The sequence below is a fragment of the Sciurus vulgaris genome, assembly GCF_902686455.1.
Source record: "Sciurus vulgaris genome assembly, chromosome: 9".
Lineage (NCBI taxonomy): Eukaryota > Metazoa > Chordata > Mammalia > Rodentia > Sciuridae > Sciurus > Sciurus vulgaris.
In genome coordinates this window covers 73,494,686-73,516,092 of record NC_136469.1, presented here as the reverse complement: position 1 = coordinate 73,516,092, position 21,407 = coordinate 73,494,686, and the positions used below count along the sequence as shown (strand labels likewise).

Here is a 21,407-nt window from a genome sequence, read left to right as displayed (position 1 = left end):
ATATCTGTATGAAGATGTGCATGTTTACATTATTAGATTAGAAAGTTCCCTAAGGTTTTGATCCTAAGAACTCATAGCACCCTATACTTTCTCCTTCTCAGCAATCTCATTCCTTCCATGGATTTATGTTAGATAAATCAAACATAAATTCAGACATATTTCCACTTTTAGCTTCAAATCTGTCTTGCTGACTCTTCAACCTTAACTTTAATCTGAAATGAAACCCATCTCCCTGCTGAAGGCAGAATGTCGAGATGCTCCCTCATGACATTCAGCTCCTCGTGCTACCTCATGATTATGCTACATTATATGGCAAAAGGGATATTGCCGGGGTGGTCCTAATCTTTTGACTATACAAGGCTTTTAAAGCAGAGAGATTCCTCCATTTTGAGTTCCTCAAAGAACAAGGTAAGTTCAATATGCTGATGCTTTATTGAAAACAGAGGGGAACATGTGGCAAGTACCTAAGAATGACCTCCCTACCCTGACTAATGGCCAGTAAAAATAAGAAATTCTTCAAAAGTTGCAAATATAGTTATAGTAGTGAATAAATTAAAATTGTGGAAAAACAAACTTGTATTTTTCTGTATGTGTGTGTATGTGTATACACACATATATATGTAATTATGAACTTCTGGTAATTTTATCTGTATTTAAAGATGTGACCTTTTTATTGTTTGTTCTATTTAGTTATATATGACAGCAGAATGCATTTCAATTCATTGTATACAAATGGAGTATAACTTTTTATTTCTCTGGTTGTACATGATGTAGAATACTACCATTCGTGCAATCATACAAGTACATAGGGTAATGATGTCTGTCTCATTCCACCATCTTTCCCATCCCCTCCTGTCCTCTTATTTCCCTCTGCACAATCCAAAGCTCCTCCATTCTTCCCTTACTGCTCCCTGCACCCCCCTCCCATTATGTATCAGCATCCACTTATCAGAGAAAATATTTGGCCTTTGTTTTTTTGGGATTCGCTTATCTCGCTTAGCATGATATTCTCCAACTTCATCCATTTACCTGCAAATGCCATAATTTTATTCTTCTATATGGCTGAGTAATATTCCATTGTGTATACAGACCACAATACTTTTATTCATTCATCTGCTGAAGGGCATCTAGGTTGGTTCCACAATGTAGCTATTGTCAACTGAGCTGCTATAAACATTGATGTGGCTGCAGCGCTGTAGAATGCTGATTTTAAGTCCTTTGGGCATAGGAGTGGAATAGCTGGGTCAAAAGTTGGTTCAGTTTCTAGTTTTCTAAGGAATCTCCATACTGCTTTCCAGAGTGGCTGTACCAATTTACAACCCAACAGCAATGTATGAGTTAACCTTTTCCCCCACATCCATGGCAACATTTACTGTTGCTTGTATTTCTTGATAATTGCCATTCTAACTGGGGTGAGATGAAATCTTAGGGTAGTTTTGATTTGCATTTCTCTAATTACTAGAGGTGTTGAACATTTTTTCATATATCTGTTGATCTATTGTACATCTTCTTCTGGGAAATGTTCCTTAGTTCATTTATTGCTTAGGTAATTTGTATTTTTAAGTTAAGTTTTTTGAGTTCTTTATAAATTCTGGAGATTAGTGCTCTACCTGAAGTGTGTGTTGTAAAGATTTTCTCCCACTCTGTAGCCTCTCTTGACGTTATTGATTGTTTCCTTCGCTGAGTAAAAGCTTTTTAGTTTGAATCCATCCCATTTGTTGATTTTTGCTTTTATTTCATGTGCTTTGGGAGTCTTGTTAAGGAAGTGTGGGCCTAAGCTGACATGATGAAGATCTGGGCCTACTTTTTCTTCCATTTGGTGCAGGATCTCTGGTCTAATTCCTAGGTCCTTGCTTTATTCTGAGTTGAGTTTTGTGCAGGGTGAGAGAGAGGGATTTAATTTTATTTTGCTGCCTATGGGTTTCCAGTTTTTCCAGAACCATTTGTTGAAGAGGCTATCTTTCCTCCATTGTATGTTTTTTGCACTTTTGTCTAGTATGACATAACTGTATTTATATGGGTTTGTCTTTGTGTCTTCTATTCTGTATCACTGGTATACCTGCCTATTTGGTGCCAATACCATGCCGTTTTTGTTACTACTGCTCTGCAGTATAGTTGACGGTCTGGTAGTGAGGTCTCCTGCTTCACTCTTCCTGCTAAGGATTGCTTTGGCTATTCTGGGTCTCTTATTTTTCCAAATGAATTTCATGATTGCTTTCTCTATTTCTATGAGGTATATCATTGGGATTTTAATTGGAATTGCATTGACTCTGTATAGTGCTTTTGGTAGTATGACCATTTTGCCAATATTGATTCTGCCTATCCAAGAACATGGGAGATCTTTCCATCCTCTAAGGTTTTCTTTAATTTCTTTCTTTAGAGTTCTGTAGTTTTAATTGTAAAGGTCTTTCACGTCTTTTGTTACATTGAATCCCAAGTGTTTTATTTTTTTTGAGGCTATTGTGAATGGGGTCATTTTCCTAATTTCTCTTTCATAGGATTCATCACTTATGAATAGAGATGCATTAGATTTATGAGTATTTTTTATATAAAGATGTGACAATCTTGACACCAATTTCAAGACTAGCCCTGAGATTGAATTAAAGAATCCCTACCAAGTAAAAACTGATGTGTCAGCTGCTTCCAATTCTGGTTGATTTTCCTGATTGTGTAAACATTGGCAAGAATGTGACAAATGGGAAAATAATTCAAATAATAAAGTGACATATTGGTGTTCATTAATTTTTAAAAAAAAGAAATTTAGTCCTGTAAACCAAATTCTATCAATAAAATTCTAAGTAGAAAACCCAAAAAAACCTGCAGAACTTCTGAACCATGAGCTAATAAATGCGTGTTGTTTAAAACTAACTTTGTAGTAATTTGTTATATAGCAACAGAAAACTAACATAAGTCCATGACAAGACAAATACAAATTTTATCTGGTTGACCAAATGCTTATCCAGTTAGAAAACAGCACCACTATCTATATAAATGATTAAATCAGAAACTGAAGAATTATTCTTACCTCTGTTCTTCTCACTGCTCATGTCTAATTATCATAAAGTCTTGTTGATCGTATACCGGTGAACTATTCTCTCAAATATATCCTTTTTTCTCTATTTCAATTTCTACCACTTTATTCCAAACTACTATTATTTCTTGACTAAACTATTACAATAACCCTTTTTGGTCAGACTCTTTTTACATTGGTCATCTTCATATCCCTCCTCCATTTTGCATGTATAATCTCTGAAAACAGAAATCTGATCTATCACTTGCCTACGAAATATATTTTATATAAATTTATATTACAAACATACACACATGTATATCTACTCCCATCCAAAAGCATATCAGATAAAGTATTACTGGCAAACCTAAAAAGCCCTCATTCTCTGCCTGCTCTTTCCACCTATTTTCTACTACTCTTTCCTTTGTTTTCTCAGCCACAATGGATTTATTTCATGCTCTCAACTCTTTCACCTCCAGGCTCATCTTCTCTCTCCATGCACCACCCTTACCTCACCTACAGTTACTTGACCTGGTTAAGTTCTCTAATTCCTTCAGCTCTTAAATGAGACTTTATTAAGATCTCCATTTCTCAAGGATCCTTTTCTTGCCCTGTGCTAATATTATTGCCCTTAAAATTACATCTTTATTTTTATCTTTCCTTCTCAAACATAAGCTTTACAGAGGCAGGGACCCTGGCTATCTTATTTATTGCCGGTAGAAGAAAATGAAGTGGTATATTCATCATTTGGTACGTATTACATTGGGCATATTTTATTGTTGGATGAAGAATTCAACTCAGACATGCTTTGTAAGAATGACAGGTTTCGGGGGTGATCCAAGATGGCGGACTAGAGGGTGACTGCATCTCCAGTCACTCCAGAACCCAGGATTCAAGAAGGGGAGGCACTGAGAGACTCGGACTAAAATAGACCACGGGGTGAGTCTCCCCCACCCGGGGAAGCGCTGCCCGGGCAGCAGGCCCGGATTCGGGTGGCTTATTAGAGTAGGGTAGGGCAGCGAGAGTCTTCCCCAGGCAGCTCTGCACACTCCGGCGGTGGGCTCTCCCACAGGGCCAGATTCTCCATCATCTCGGAGCAGGCCCCCCAGTGAGAGCCTTCCTGCACAGAATCAAGCTTCAACTCCCTGAACCAGGGTGGCGAGTTACTGCCCCCAGGTTGCTTCAGGGACCAGGATAGGGCAGCCAGGGACTTCCCCAAGCAGCCTGCAGCCTGGCCCCCTTCAGCGGGAAGTGCCTTTCCAGGCTAGCTTCTCGGAGCAGGCCCCCCAGTGAGAGCCTTTCCACACAGAGCCAGCTCCAAGTCCTGGAACCAGTAGCGGGCTAGGGGCAGCTTTCTTTGGAAGCACTGCATTATCTAGTTACTCCAAGACTTCAGGCTACTGAAGGCAGGAAGGTGATACACTGGAAATCTACAGGGACACTATAAGCCAATAGAAGAATTCTGCAATATCACAAAGTCCCACTGATATCTGACCAATATGAGAAAACAAGGGAAGAAAATGTCCCAAACAAACCTAGATACTATATCAATAAAACCCAATGACAGCACAGCAGAAGAAATGTCAGAAAGGGAGATCAGAATGTACATAATTAAGATAATCAGGGAAGCAAACGAGGAGATGGAAGAGCAAATGCAGGCATTGAAGGAGGAGATGAAGGAGCAAATGTACGCATTAAATGATCGCACCAATCAACAGTTAAAAGACCAAATACAGGAAGCAAGAGATCATTTCAATAAAGAGTTACAGATACTGAAAAAAAAAAACAAACAAACAGAAATCCTTGAAATGAAGGAAACAATAAACCAAGTTAAAAACTCCATAGAAAGCATAACCAATAGGATAGAACACCTGGAAGACAGAATCTCAGACATTGAAGACAAAATATTTAATCTTGAAAACAAAGTTGAACAAACAGAGAAGATGGTAAGTAATCATGAACAGAATCTACAAGAACTATGGGATATCATGAAAAGGACAAATATAAGAATTATTGGGATTGAGGAAGGCTTAGAGAAACAAACCAAAGGAATGAACAATCTATTCATGAAATAATATCAGAAAATTTCCCAAATCTGAAGAATGAAATGAAAAACCAAGTACAAGAGGCTTATAGGACTCCAAATATACAAAATTACAACAGACTCACACCAAGGCACATTATTTATGAAAATACCTAACATACAAAATAAAGACAGAATTTTAAAGGCCATGAGAGAAAAGAATCAAATTACATTCAGGGGGAAACCAATAAGAATACCAGCAGATTTTTCAATCCAGACCCTAAAAGCTAGAAGGGCCTGGAACAACATTTACCAAGCCCTGAAAGAAAACGGATGCCAACCAAGAATCTTATACCCAGCAAAACTTACTTTCAGATTTGACGATGAAATAAGATCCTTCCACGATAAACAAAAGCTAAAAGAATTTACAAAAAGAAAGCCAGCATTACAGAACATTTTGAGCAAAATATTCCATGAGGAAGAGATGAAAAACAATGATGCAAATCAGCAACGGGAGGAACTAGCCTAAAGGAATAGCCAAATAAAGGGGAAACCAAATCATGTCAAAAAACAAAAATGAGTCAAATGACTGGGAATACAAATCATATCACAATAACAACCCTGAATGTTAATGGCTTGAACTCATCAATCAAAAGACACAGACTGGCAGATTGGATTAAAAAGAAAAATCCAACAATATGCTGCCTGCAAGAGACTCATCTCATAGAAAGAGATACCCATAGACTAAAGGTGAAAGGATGGGAAAAACATACCATGCACACAGACACAGCAAAAAAGCTGGAGTATCCATCCTCATTTCAGATAATGTGGACTTCAAGCCAAAACTAGTCAGAAGGGATAAAGAAGGACATTACATATTGCTTAAGGGAAGCATAAATCAGCAAGACATAACAATCATAAATATCTATGCCCTGAACATTGGCTCATCCATGTATGTCAAACAAATCCTTCTCAATTCCAGAAATTGAATAGACCACGACACAATAATACTAGGTGATTTTAACACACCTCTCTCACCGCTGGATAGATCTTCCAAACAAAAATTGAATAAAGAAACCATAGATCTCAATAACACAATCAACAATTTAGACTTAACCGACTTATATAGAATATACCATCCAACAAAGAACGAATACACTTTCTTCTCAGCAGCACATGGATCCTTCTCTAAAATAGACCATGTCTTATGCCACAAAGCTACTGTTAGCAAATACAAGAAGATAGAGATACTACCTTGTACTCTATCAGATCATAATGGATTGAAATTAGAAATAAATGACAGAATAAAAAACAGAAACTTCTCCAATATTTGGAGATTAAATAATACACTATTATATGATGAATGGATAACAGAAGACATCAGGAGGGAAATAAAAAAATTTTTAGAAGTAAACGAGAACAAAGACACATCATATCAAAATCTCTGGGACACTATGAAAGCAGTACTAAGAGGAAGATTTATTTCATGGGGCGCATTCAACAAAAGACGTAGAAATCAACAAATAAACGACTTAACACTACAGCTCAAAGCCCTAGAAAAAGAAGAGCAGACCAACACCAAAAGTAGTAGAAGACAAGAAATAGTTAAATCAGAGCCGAAATCAACGAAATTGAAACAAAAGAAACAATCGGAAAAATTAACAAAATAAATAGTTGGTTCTTTGAAAAAATAAACAAAATTGATAAACCCTTAGCCACACTAACAAAGAGAAACAGGGAGAAAACTCAAATTACTAAAATTCGGATTGAACAAGGAAATATCACAACAGACACAAGTGAAATACAAAACATAATTAGAAGCTATTTTGAAAAATCTATACTCCAACAAGACAGAAAACCTCGAAGACATCAACAAGTTTCTAGAGACATATGAATTACCTAAACTGAACGAGGAGGACATACACAACTTAAATAAATCAATTTCAAGCAATGAAATAGAAGAGGTCATCAAAAGCCTACCAACGAAGAAAAGTCCGGGACCAGATGGGTTCTTAGCCGAGTTTTACAAAACCTTTAAAGAAGAGCTCATTCCAATACTCCTCAAAGTATTCCATGAAATAGAAGAGGAGGGAACCCTCCCAAACTCATTCTATCAAGCCAATATCACCCTGATACCTAAACCAGACAGAGACACATCGAGGAAAGAAAATTTCAGACCAATATCCTTAATGAACATCGATGCAAAAATTCTCAACAAAATTTTAGCACATCACATCCAAAAATACATTAAAAAGATAGTGCACCAGGATCAAGTGGGTTTTATCCCAGGGATGCCAGGTTGGTTCAACATCTGGAAATCAATAAATGTCATTCACCATATCAACAGACTGAAAGTTAAGAATCACATGATTATTTCAATAGATGCAGAAAAAGCATTTGATGAAATACAGCATCCCTTCATGCTCAAAACACTAGAGAAAATTGGGGTAGTGGGAACATTCCTTAACATTGTAAAGGCCATCTACGCTAAGCCCATGGCCAATATCATTCTAAATGGTGAAAAACTGAAAGCATTCCCCCTAAAAACTGGAACAAGGCAGGGATGCCCTCTTTCACCACTTCTATTCAATATTGTTCTTGAGACTCTAGCCAGAGCAATTAGACAAACCAAGGAAATTAAAGGGATACGAATTGGAAAAGAGGAACTCAAACTATCCCTATTCGCTGATGACATGATTATATATTTAGAGGAACCAGGAAATTCCACCAGAAAACTCTTAGAACTCATAAGTGAATTCAATAAAGTAGCAGGTTACAAGATCAATGTTCATAAATCCTATGCATTTTTATACATAAGTGATGAATCTTCAGTAAGAGAAATTAGGAAAACTACCCCATTCACAATAGCATCGAAAAAAATAAAATACTTGGGAATCAATCTCACAAAAGAGATGAAAGACCTCTACAATGAGAACTACAGAACACTAAAGAAAGAAATTAAAGAAAACCTTAGAAGATGGAAAGATGTCCCATGTTCTTAGATAGGCAGAATTAATATTGTCAAAATGGCCATACTACCTAAAGTGCTATACAGATTCAATGCAATTCCAATTAAAATCCCAATGACGTACCTTACAGAAATAGAGCAAGCAATGATGAAATCCATCTGGAAGAATAAGAAACGCAGAATAGCTAAAGCAATCCTCAGTAGAAAGAGCGAAGCAGGGGGAATCGCAATCTTCAACTCTATTACAAAGCAATAGTAACAAAAACGGCATGGTATTGGTACCAAAATAGACAGGTAGATCAATGGTACAGAATAGAGGACATGGACACAAACCCAAATAAATACAATTTTCTCATACTAGACAAGGTTCCAAAAATATGCAATGGAGAAAAGATAACCTCTTCAACAAATGGTGCTGGGAAAAGTGGAAATCCATATTTCTCACCCTGCACAAAACTCAACTCAAAATGGATCAAGGACCTCGGAATCGGTCCAGAGACCCTGCATCTTATAGAAGAAAAAGTAGGTCCGAACCTTCAACTTGTTGGCTTAGCATCAGACTTCCTTAATAGGACTCCCATAGCACAAGAAATAAAGGCAAGAATCAACCACTGGGATAGATTCAAACTAAAATGCTTTCTCTCAGTAAAGGAAACTATCAGTAATGTGGAGAGAGAGCCTACAGAGTGGGAGAATATCTTTGCCACTCATACTTCAGATAGAGCGCTAATTTCCAGAATCTATAAAGAACTCAAAAAACTACACCAAGAATACAAATAATCCAATCAACAAATGGGCTAAGGAAATGAACAGACACTTCACAGAAGAAGATGTACAAGAAATCAACAGATATATGAAAAAATGTTCAACATCTCTAGTAATAAGAGAAATGCAAATCAAAACTACCCTAAGGCTTCATCTCACCCCAATTAGAATGGTGATTATCAAGAACACAAGCAACAATAGGTTTTGGCGAGGATGTGGGGAAAAAGGTACGCTCATACATTGCTGGTGGGGTTGCAAATTAGTGCAGCCACTCTGGAAAGCGTATGGAGATTCCTCAGAAAGCTTGGAATGGAACCACCATTTGACCCAGCTATCCCACTCCCTGGCCGATACCCAAAGGACTTAAAATCAGCATACTACAGAGATACAGCCACATCAATGTTCATAGCTGCTCAATTCACCATAGCCAGATTGTGGAACCAACCTAGATGCCCTTCAGTTGATGAATGGATAAAGAAACTGTGGCATATATATACAATGGAATATTAGTCTGCCATGAAGAATGAAAAAATTATGGTATTTGCAGGCAAATGGATGAAATTGGAGAATATCATGCTAAGTGAGATAAGCCAATCTCAAAAAACTAAAGGACGAATGATCTTGCTGATGAGCAGATGAGGACATATAAGGGGGTATGAGGGGTTAACGTTAGGGTTAGGGTTAGGTTTAGGGTTAGGGAAAAGGAGGGTGGTAAGAATGGAGGAAGGAAGGACTGTATAGAGGGAAAAGAGGGGTGGGAGTGGTGGGCAGGAAGGGAAAAAAAACAGAATGAATCAAATAATATTGCCCTATGTAAATTTATGATCTCTAATTAAAATAAATAAATAAATATAAAGAATGACAGGTTTCAGTAAAGACACACCTTCAAACAGTGTTCCTTTTAGTAAAAAGAAGAAAAGCGTTGTGGTGGTCAGATAGTTTAGATATGAAAACATGTTGAAATGCATGTTGAAAAGATGATTTGGGTGAATACAAATTATAAGCAAATGATATGATCAAATAATTGTAGCTTTATTATTTTTTTATAGTTGGATTGCCACTGTAGATACTCAGGATTTTAAAAGATTAAAGAGACAAGACTATATGGAAAAAATGTACTCTGGAATTTTCCCCCCACTTTAATCCATGCATTAAAATTTAAATTATTTGTAATTATTTCATAGCATAAAACAAGCTCTATTAAAGTATGAAATGTCAACTGTAAATGTTGGGAGGTAATAGCATTTTTAGAATTAGCTTTTCCTTCCTAGGAGTCTTTCTCATGATAGGGGAAAGACTAAAATTCTTTTTAGAGGAACATTTTTCTAATTCCTAATCTTAAAAAAAAACCCTAGTTAAAAAGACTTAAATTGTATGGCAACGTACACAATGTGCAGTTCAGTTTAAAATTTCCCCTTCCCTTCTTCCTTTCTTTTTGTAGTGCTAGGGATTGATCCCAGAGCCTTGTGCAATCACTCTACCACTGAGCTGTTTCCCTAGTCTTTAAAATTGTACATTCTGATAACAAAAAAACTGAAGCATGCAAACCACATGAACCACAATGTCAGAAATTAAGGTTTGTTAGTTTTATTTGTTTCTTTTAACAAAACTGCAGTTGGTACTAACGTGGTGGCCCACTCCTGTGATCCTAGCTACTTGGGAACCTGAAGCAGGAGGATCCCAAGTTTGGGGCCAGTCTGAGCAACTTAGCAAGACTGTCTCAAAATAAAAAAATCTTTTAAAGGACCTGGGGATGTAGCTCAATGTAGATACTTGCCTAGCATGCAATCTGGGCTCAATGCCCAGTACCACAAAAAAAAAAAACCCAAATCACAAAAACTGAGCTGATATTCTTCTATCAGTTATGTAACTGTTTTACGTGGGCTTTGAAATCTTCACCCTATTCTGTGAATTTTAAATTTGAAAAAGGAAAATAATAGATCATCAAATTTAATCTCCTACTTGTTACAAAATTTATGTGATCTTTCTGACATCTATGATACCAGTCCAAGTATACTGGAATTATAGTATACTTATGACTTTATTGCTCTCTCTCTCTCTCTCTCTCTCTTTTTTTTGTATGAGGAATTGAAATCAGTAGAGACTTACCACTGAAGTACATCTCTGATCCTTTTTAATTTTTATTTTGAGACAGGATCCAAGTTACAGGATCCAACTTACTCACTAAATTGCTGCAGCTGGCCTAAAACTTGGGATCCTCCTGTCTCAGCCTCCTGAGTAGCTGGTATTACTGGTGTGCACCACTGCACCATTTCTATACACCATTTCTATACACCATTTCTCTTACACAGAATTAGAAAGAGTTATTCCTTCCTACTAAAACAATATTTACCTCTTAAAATTTCCAGTTACTCCATTAAGTCCTCTTTCTCTGGATCAAAGTAAATTTTTAAAAACGTACACAAAGTCTAATTTTTTATTCTTATATCCCAACTCTTGTTACATATCTTACTTCAAAAATGCAGTTTAGATATGGAGAGACCAGCATACAGAACAATATCACTTGATCTCCTTGATCTAAAAGTTTCACTTCTTTCAATATAGGCAACTATCTTATATTCACTTTTTTCCTTTTAAGTTCTGTGTTTCATATTGGTTCAGGTACTTTTCTCTAAATGAAACATAATCACAACCTAATTTCCTACCATGTTGTACTGGTGTTGATTTTTTTTATTTGAACACCTAAAGCAGGTATTAATATGCATTTCTAATTTTGATATTTTTTAGTTTTGCCTGAAATATACTTAGCTTACTCTTTGTTGTTGCTGTTATTGTTGTTTTGTGGTGCTGGGAAATGAACCTAGTATCTTGAGTATGCTAGGCAAGCACTCTGTGCTAAACCCTGGCCTACTCATCTTTTTGAATTCCAATTTGGGCACATTATTAGTCATCCTCATACCTCAGGATATCAAAAATTTGACATTCAAGTCATTAATACAAATGTTGAACAGGCTAGATGTACTAAATCATATAGCTAAATCTTTTCCCTTTAGACTATTTAACATATTTCTATTTATTTTAGGTGAGGATTTAAAATATTAATGCTCATGTTAAAATCAGTAAAGAAACCAGAAACTGGGGGACATTTTATTAACATGACAAAATATACATGCCTTAGTTTTAAAGTCAGTATCTTATTTTACAGAGAAACACTAGATATATTTCCGCTAAGAAAGGAACAAGACAAAAATACCTACTGTCTCTGTTTCTATTCATATTGTGTTAAATTATCAGCCAATCAAATGAGACAAGAGGGGCTGGGGTTGTGGCTCAGTTGTAGACTGCTTTCCTGGCACATGTGAGGCACTGGGTTCGATCCTCAGTACCACATAAAAGTAAATAATATAAAGGTATTGTGTCAGACTACAACTAAAAACTTTGTTTTAAAAATGAGACAAGAAAAGTCAATTAGAAGTTTAAAAATGTGTGAACAAAGTTGGCAAAAGCTGAACACAGTCTACATATTAATTAATAGCACTGTATCAATGCTAATTTCAATTATACTATGATTGTGTAAGATGTTAGTTAAGATTATGGAAAGTTTGGTGAAGGAACTACAGCAAGGTGTATCCTCTACCTTGGCACTACTGCCATTTGGAGATAGAAAATTCTCTGCTATAGGGGACTATCCTGTGCATCATGGGATTGTTAACAGCATCCTTGACCTATTTCCAGTAGATGCTAGCAGCAACTTGTCCACTCTCTAACAACCCAAACTGTCTACAGACACTGCTGAGGTGTTGCATAGAAGGAGCAAAATCATCTTCAGTTGAGAAACATTGACACACAGGAACTCTACTATTTTTGCACCTTTTCTGAAAAATCCAAAAGTATTTCTAACAAAAAAGTTTTTTTTTTAAAAAGCAATGCTTAAGTATTAGTGAAAACCACAATTATAGTATGCTAACATGTGAGTTCATTCTTGAAAAATATAAAAAGTTATAAGGATCACTTGGGATGCTTTAATAAAACGTATTTAAGAAGGTAACATCTGTAAAAATAGAAATTTAAAATAAACCTTTCAATTTTAGGAAACTTTATTTTCTGCAATCAATTCAAAAGAAATTTCAATGCTGATCTACCTCTTTGTGTTCATTGATGCCTTCATCATCCATTTATTAGTTAGAGGATCAAACATCTCCATGCTACCTAAATGTTCATTTCCATCATGTCCACCTACTGCATACACTTTACCTGTCAAATAAAGAAGCATTTTCATTTGATTCCAAATAAACAGATATTTTTATATCAACAACATAATTAGAATGTCATAATATTCAACAACTGCTGTTCAGATCAACATTATGATCAATGTTTTAGTAGTCAAATGAAAAACCAATGCACTATTTCACTAAATATGCTACTCTCTGTGAAGTTATTAAATATTCAATAGGTTTAGTAGATATAATCACTGTCATGCTTTCAAATGATGTTTAATAAAATGGAAAAACACTGAATATGTTGTATAAAAAAAGTATAAAACTGCCAAAACAATATGACCATTTTTTCCCCTAAATGAAACATACACACGAAAATGGGAAAGACTGTATACTAAAATGTTAACTGATTATTTCTGGGTGCTTGGGGCACATGTGATTTTAAATTTTTAAGAAATGTTTTTATGTTTTCCCCAAAAGCATTTATACTCTTAAACTCAGGGGGGAAACTGCCTTTTAAAAGTTTGTAACCATTTATCCATGCAATTTTTAGTAATAACTTAAAAAATCTAATTTCAGTAATAGTAATTAGATATAGAAAAAAGCTGATATACATTTATAATGACCTCAAAAAACATTTTTCCTTAATTTGTTTTTGCAATTATAACTCAGAATAGTTTATTTTAAATTTATCATCTCCCTTTTCCCAGCTACTCAATCTGCACATTATACAACTATGTGCAACAGGTTTACACTGAACATCTGGAACATAAAGCAAGTAAACAATCACTATCAAAATATTTTATTGATATATTAAAAATGTCTGCCAAAAAGAAAGAAATTCTCAAAGATCACAGATTTTTTAAGAAGAACACTGTGATCCTGTGATGTGATGTTAGGCAATAGTAGGCCCACCTTCCACAGAGATTACACCCACATGTCGCCTTCGGCTATTCATTTCTGGTCCAAAGAACCAACTGTTTTTGTTGATAGAATAGCATTCAATACTGCGAAAGGGGTCACCAGATCCACCTCGACCACCTACACAAAACAGCACACCTACAGATAAAGTCACAAGATAGAGATTAAAATCACAGCTTCTAAACTTTTTAAAAATTACTGTGAGAAGATATTTAGAAAGTCAAAATTTTGAGTAATGGTAAAAAAGATGAATTATTTGGATAATATTCAATGCACTGTTATTAGAAATCTAATCTAATTGTCCCCCCTCATTTGAATTTCTGAAAGAATAGGAACATTAGATATCTCTGCTTGCTAACATCCTATCATAGTATGGTTTATACTATCACCCACTTTGTAAAACTGTTCTTGCTAAGGTCATAACAAAATCAACCAACTTCTAAATTAATTTCTTCATAATGGACACAAAGGCAACATTTGATACACTAATCACCCTATTTTTTGAAATTATTTGCTTTCTTGATATCTATAATACCAAAGTCTCCTTTTGTCTCCCAACTTTTCTTTCCTTCTATTTTCCAGGTTCCATCTTGCCCCATTTTTCACATACTTTTTGTTAACCTAGGAAAAGTCTACCATTTTGTTTTAATTTCCAACTGTATCCTAATAATTTCAAATTCACATTTCATTTTTTCTTTCTTTTTTTTTTCGGTACTAGGGATTGAACTCAGGAGTGCTTTACCACTAAGTCACATCCCTAGCACTTTAAATTATTTTTTTAAAATTTAAGATAGGGTCTTACTAAATTGTTTAGGTCTTGCTAAATTGCTGAGGCTGGCTTTGAACTTAACAATTCCTCCTGTCTCCACCTCCCGAGTTGCTGGGATACCGGTGTGTGCCACTGTGCTCAGCCCAATCCACATTTCTAAACCACAATTTCCAGGAACCTCAAACCCAATATGTTCAAAAGTCTCTCCCCTTTTTGTCTACCTAAACAACCCCTTTCTTGCCTGGAGTGTCCTACTCCTCCCTCTCTATTCCTTCAGTCACTGTCTTAGTTCAGGCCCTCATCAACTACTACCCAATTAGAGAACAGCAAAATTCTGTCCTCTCTTACCACTTAAAAGCCATTTTGCTTTCAGACTGTCAGAGAATAATCAAAATCAAAGACTCTTCTGACAACTTTCCATTACCTCCATAAAACTTCAGTAAATGCCACTGAATTATACACTTGACAATGGTTAAAATGACAAATATGCTATATACTTTTACAATTAAAAAAACCCACAACTTTAGCATGATTCAGAATCATCTAACAAAAAAGATTTCAAGGCTTGACCCCCAGAGTTTCTGATTCAGTAGCCTCGGGCAGATTCAAGAATTTATATTTTTAACAAGTTCCTAAGTGACTGCTATGTTGCTGGTCCTCGGTGATTACTTCCTTCACTCTTTGTGAAGCACTGACTGGCTTTCAGGGTAAAACCTTAGCACAGTATGAAGGTCTTCCAGGATCAATCCTTTCTCTTCCCTCTTTTTTTTTTTTTTTTAATACTTCATGTTCCTATAACATGTTTATACTATCATTCACTTAGCATACAATATTTTAAAAATCTATTATGCTGACAACTGTCACTAGACTCTAAGCTAGGTTAGGGCAGTGCATTAAGCATTTTTCCCCACTGTGGTACTGGTGATTAAACACAGAGGTGCTCTACCACTGAGCTACATCCCTACCCTTTTTAGGTTCTTACTAAGTTGCTGAGGCTGGCCTTGAATTTGTGATTCTCCTGCCTCAGTATCCTGAGTCACTGGGATTACAGCACCACTGCCCTGTATTAAGCATTTATGTACTAACAAGGACTAGCACAGCGTGAGGCATAGACCAGGCATTCTGTAAATGCAAATGAATTGAACACCTTATACTGACACTCAGAAGACCTTTTACTTATTATTCAAAATTAGGACTAACATTTACTCTCTCTTTAAAACCTTTTCTGACCCTTCCAAGGTAAAAATAACCATTCTTTGCGTGTCTCACTATACTTTGGGATTATATCAAAGCACTTATAATACTTTATTGAATTTGTTTATTCATATGTTTATTTCTCTAGACCAGACTGCAGGTTTTCCCCAAAATGAACTGCTTATATTCTATTTGTTTGTATTTCTAAAGCCTAAGCCACAGTCTGCCACATGATAGGCAGTCAATGTTTGCTGAATGATTACATAAATGAATGACTGGAACAGCTTGTGCTATCTTTTCCAATTGATGCAATAGTTTACAGAATCATTTTCTTTTTGCTGGAGACTGAACTCAAGGCTTTGTACATGCTAGGCAAGTGCTTTAAACACTGAGCAATACCCTAACCCCAATGCAATATTTTAAGTCAGAGAAATTTAAAGTTAGAAGAAACTTTAAAGAACATGTAGTCAAACTGTTTATAAAGTAAAACTGAAGCCTTGAAAGATTAGGAAGTCTGCCCCAGATTACAAATGTTTAATGGTACTCCTGGGATTATAAACCCAGAATTTAATTATAATCTTTGATTATATTTTCTTTAAGTAGAAACGAGTATTTCAGCTACACAGGTCACCTTAGAACATGGCATGAAAGGGGGAAAAAAACTAAAATAGAAGTAAAAATATCTGCTATTTTTCTGTGTAGTCATAGCATACTTTTAACCTAATCCTTACTCTAATTCATAAAATGGAATAATACCATCTATCTCATACTGAAGACTGAATTCTTCACTAAAATCTACTACACAAAGTTTGTGCAATCATGTGAAACTATATATATGATGTTGAATTCAAACCTAGATTTGAACAGTGCTTGCCTAGCATGCATGAGGCCTTGGGTTAAATTTCTAGCAGCATCCTCCCTCCAAAGAAAAAAATTAGGTTTGAAGAATTTCATCAAACAATTTGAATTTATGAAATAGGATTCACAACTAAAACTTTATATCTAAAAAAATTTTACTTCTTTCCATTACTATATTAAAAAGCAGAACAAAATAATAATCCTTTTCATATTAAACTAATTATTTAAAATAACTATTTCATAGGCAGGTATATGATTTTCAGCCTTTCCATATACTACCTAGACAAATTCATAATCGATAAAATAATCAATAAAAAATTGCCTTTTTCTGTTGTTAGCTCATCTCATAAGATCTATTTGATAATTCTATATTAGGTAGCAGCAAATATAGAGGAAATCTCTATTCAGAGACCTTCCTGAATCATTAATGTTATAACTTGGATTTGAAATATGTCCCCCAAAAGCTCATGCACTGAAGCCTTAGTCCCTAGTGCAGCAATGTTCAGAGGTGGGGATCATGGGAAGTGACTGGATCATGAGAGCTCTGGCCTCATCAGTGGATGAATACATTGAGGGTTCATAGCTGGACTACTGAGAGGTGGTGGAAAATGTAGGAAGTGGAACCTAGTTGGAGGGACTGTGTCCTTGCAGGAGGTCCTTTGGGAACTTGTCCCCCCACCTTTCTCTCTGCTTCCCCACTTCAATAAGGTGAGCAGCTTTCTTCCCCATGGTCTTCTGCCATTATGTTCTGCCTCACCTCAGACCCCAAACAATAGAGCTGGCCAACCACTGACTGAAACCCCTGAAACCATGAGCCAAAATAAATATCTCCTCTTTTTAAGTTGTTATTTTTAGGTATTTGGTCATAGTGACTAAAAGCTGACTATCACAGTGGACCTCACTTATATTCTCTCATCCCCCAAACAAGATCCTCTTTATAAATATAAAAAAAAGAGGAAATATGAATTATTTTCTTGGGAAAATTTGAAGTCCAAAAATTGTGGCAAATAAAGGTGAAGTTACATGCCTCCTAAAATATAAGACTTTTAGATTTTCATATGGTCCATTAAACAAATATTGGATGTTTAGTGCCTTTCTTTTGTCTTGATAAAATGCAAAAACAAATACTGAAATATATAAGATAAGATACAAACTTAAATAAGATACCCACCTTTGAAGAACTCTAAAACCTCAAATAAAGAGATTATAATGCAACATAGTAAAACAAGTTCAAAGTGCTATAAAGGACTAGTAGAGGAGCAAATTCTGCCTAGAACAATCAGGGAAGACTTCAAAATGAGATATTTTCTTAAGTCTTCAGTAGTTATAAGACATTCTATGGCTTTTTTTTAAATGGCTTATTGGCAAAAGTAAACCATGTATATAAGAATTACGAATATATGTATATATATATTAACTTATTTGCTAATTATTACTTTATGGCAATTAGACACTAATTATCTTATAGTTAATTTTGAACACACATAAACAATGCTCAAATACATCAAGGATCCTTCCAGGAAACCTGATAAAATAAGGAAGTCAATTACCAGCAGTATGCTTCCTTGGGGTAGTCCGAACTGAGTATTCAAAGTCAGGTACTGCTCTGCTACTCAAATGAAGGTGGTAGTTTCTTGCTTCATCCAATAAATCTCTACATTTTAGATTTTGCTTGACGATCTGCTCTTTCGCCACAACACCCATAAGAAAATCAACTGGTAATAATGGCAGACGAACCTAAAATCATGAATAGTTACAACATAAAATTTAATAAAAATAGAATAACTTGTTCTTCACTTTCACTAAAGTATGTTCTCTTTTTAAAACTTACCTAGGGGCTGATGGTGTGCTCAGTGGTAGAGAGTTTACATAGCATGTACAAGGCCCTGGATTCAATCCCCAGAACCACAAAAACAAAACAAAACAAACCAATAATGTCCTAAGTGCTTTAAAAAAAATCAGTCTAATTATAATCACACCTTGAAAGGTTAACTTCATCTTCCTATAAATATATAAACACTGGTAATTATAAGCAATTTTCTTCTTAATATTTGTTAAAATTTTTGATAATGCTATTGAGAAATTTTTAATAAAAACTGACAATTATCACATACTATTATCAGGCACAAAATTTTAATAAAGCATTTAATTTTGAAATAAGTAAATACAACTATTTCTCTTTTAAGTAACATCATTTTACTTCTTAGGAATAAATGAAGGGAGAGATGAAGGGAAGGAAAAAAGAGGGAGGAAGAATAGGAAGCATAGGGAAGGGAAGAGAGAGAGAAAATGAAGGAAAAGACACAGATCCTGAAGGGCCTATATATTAGATCCCTATTTGAGTAATTCCTGTTGACAGTTTTTAAAATAACAATAACAACAGATACATTTCTGAGGTTAAAAAAAGTGTCAAACTGTGGTGAGGGAAGAAAATGGAAAGTGATATCTTATGGTTCTTTCCACAATAAATCAATATGCATTAGGAATAACTATATTTTCATTAGCAAAATAATTCATTAAAATTTTTACATTATAAAATGTTATGATTTTACTTCAGAGTTGTTTCCTCAGAATCATTTTCTATTAGCATAAACATATTCATTACTGTAATCTTAAGGGAATATTAATCTTAAGGGAATATTCAGGTTGTAACCTGAATGGTTTGTAAATCATTCAAATGTGACAGACTTAGCCTAAAACAGTATAGGAAGTGAACTAGAAAACAAGAGTTTAAGCTATTTCATCATTGTATTACATCAGTGGTTTTTGCAGTCCTTCAAATAAAGTACATTTTTCATAATAAATGAAACCTGTTGATTTGCGTCTATATCACTTCATTTACATACACAATCATATTTCAGCCCTACCTGTGCCAGTGTTTCATCCAACCATTTGGAATGATGCTGAGGATTGGCAAGAAGCCACTTGATGGCAGCACTGTAGACCTGCTTTTCATTTTCAATATTTAAATCACTAGAGGACAAAAGCTTATGGAGGTGCTGGGGTGACACACTTACAAAATCTTCACACTCTACGACTTCAGTAAAATGTTCACAGGCATATTGATCTGCCATGTCCATTAAGTCTATTCGATTGTGACTTTCAGCAAAGGCTCTTACTGCCAGACAATTGGAGGGATGAAAATGTAATTTCATATATTCACAACAAGCTCTGGCCACCAGTTCCACCTGCAGAATACAGGCTGCATATAAGAGAGGCTGGACATTGTCAACAGTCAAAGTGAGCCGTGAAGAATAGACAAACTTTACCAAGTCTTCTATTGCATCACCATCAAAATCTCTAATCTCAATCAGCGTTTGTTTGGCTTCAGCCATTTCAGAGAGAAACATGGCTCTGAAATAGGGAATAACACAAGCCAATACCAGCTTGTGACAAGAGATTAGCTTTGAGCCAACCTGTTCAAAACAAAAAAGAGTTTAATCAAAATTAGCTTCAGATCAGCACAGAGCACGTGTGATAGCAGGAACAAACTCTCCAGACAATTAGGATTATTTACGTTAATAATGCAATTCTCTACTCACTTACCTTCAATCGAGGACAGTTTCTTAAAGTCAGGTAATTTACACCTTCCAAATTACCCACTTATCTTGCTATACATATATCTACAATGAACTATAATTTTTTAATATTATCTCATCTTTTAAGAACAATTTGTGAATTAATGAGAATAACAAAAAAACATCATTTGTCACTTATACCAGGCATTTTTAAAGTGCTTTTCATATACTGACTCACTTGATTGTCCCAACACCAATATGAGAAGGTACTATTATTGTCCACAATTTATTAATCAGAAAACTGAACCACAGAGTAAATAAAGCAACATTTAGTAGTATTTATTATGTGCTCAACTGAGTTCATTTTCTATTTAAATTATTTTGAGGTGATGTATTTCATATAAAAGCAGTAAAGATAAAACATTAAAATCTTACTACCTTGTTAAAAAAATGAGATTGCTTCCAATAGCATGCCATTACACTTGTAACTCAATATTTATTCCTAATCTCTTTATTTCCCATAGATAACTCCTAGAAACAGAAATACTGCTGCAAAGGATAGGGACAATGTGGATATACACTGCCAAATTGTTCATTTCTGAGCCACTTAAAATATCTGTGCTATATTTTAGGTATTAAATTGTTAAGAAATAGTTGCTAATCTGATTACTGAAAATATTGTTACTTATCTCCTTTTACAAGATAAAATCATTAATAAATTTTAGGCTATTTATACGCTATGGATTTTTTCTTATTTATTTGTAAGAACTCATACATTTAAAATATCAGGCATTTGTCAAATATATTTCAAATTTTTCTCTTCTATAGATTGCTTGTAAATTTTAATCACTATACATTTTATATAATCAAATCAATCATTTTATGATTTCCTTAGATATGCTCAAAACAGGAACTAGTATTACATATTTACTTCACACATTTATTTCTTTTATTGTATATTTTATACTTGAATCTTTACATCTGAAGTTCTTGGTACTGAACAGGCAGATACCTTTTTCCTTTTTTTGCAGTGCTAGGATGAAATCTAATGTCTCACATATGCTAAGCAAGTGCTCTACCACGGAGTTACATCCCAGCCTTTTTTTTTTTTTAAATATAGTAGTTATCCAGTTATTCTGGCACATTAAAATAAATAATTAATGAAGAAAAGTAATAACTAGAACAATTTTCCTTTTTTGTGCT

The 21,407-nt window shown here is 34.9% G+C and overlaps 1 protein-coding gene across 6 annotated transcripts in view; it reads right to left on the bottom strand.

Moving 5' to 3' along the window:
- Positions 1–21,407, bottom strand: part of KLHL8 (kelch like family member 8) — a 73,135-nt gene that overhangs the window by 9,910 nt on the left and 41,818 nt on the right. For 4 of the 6 annotated variants that reach the window (XM_079153280.1, XM_079153278.1, XM_079153279.1 and 1 more), the window contains 4 exons: positions 19,554–20,102; positions 18,237–18,423; positions 13,860–14,003; positions 12,870–12,981 (listed from right to left, as the gene is read on the bottom strand). In XM_079153280.1, coding sequence (XP_079009406.1) covers positions 12,870–12,981; positions 13,860–14,003; positions 18,237–18,423; positions 19,554–20,102 — 992 coding nt within the window. The remainder of the gene's footprint in view (positions 1–12,869; positions 12,982–13,859; positions 14,004–18,236; positions 18,424–19,553; positions 20,103–21,407) is intronic. The other 2 variants (XM_079153282.1, XM_079153283.1) reach the window with 2 other exon arrangements.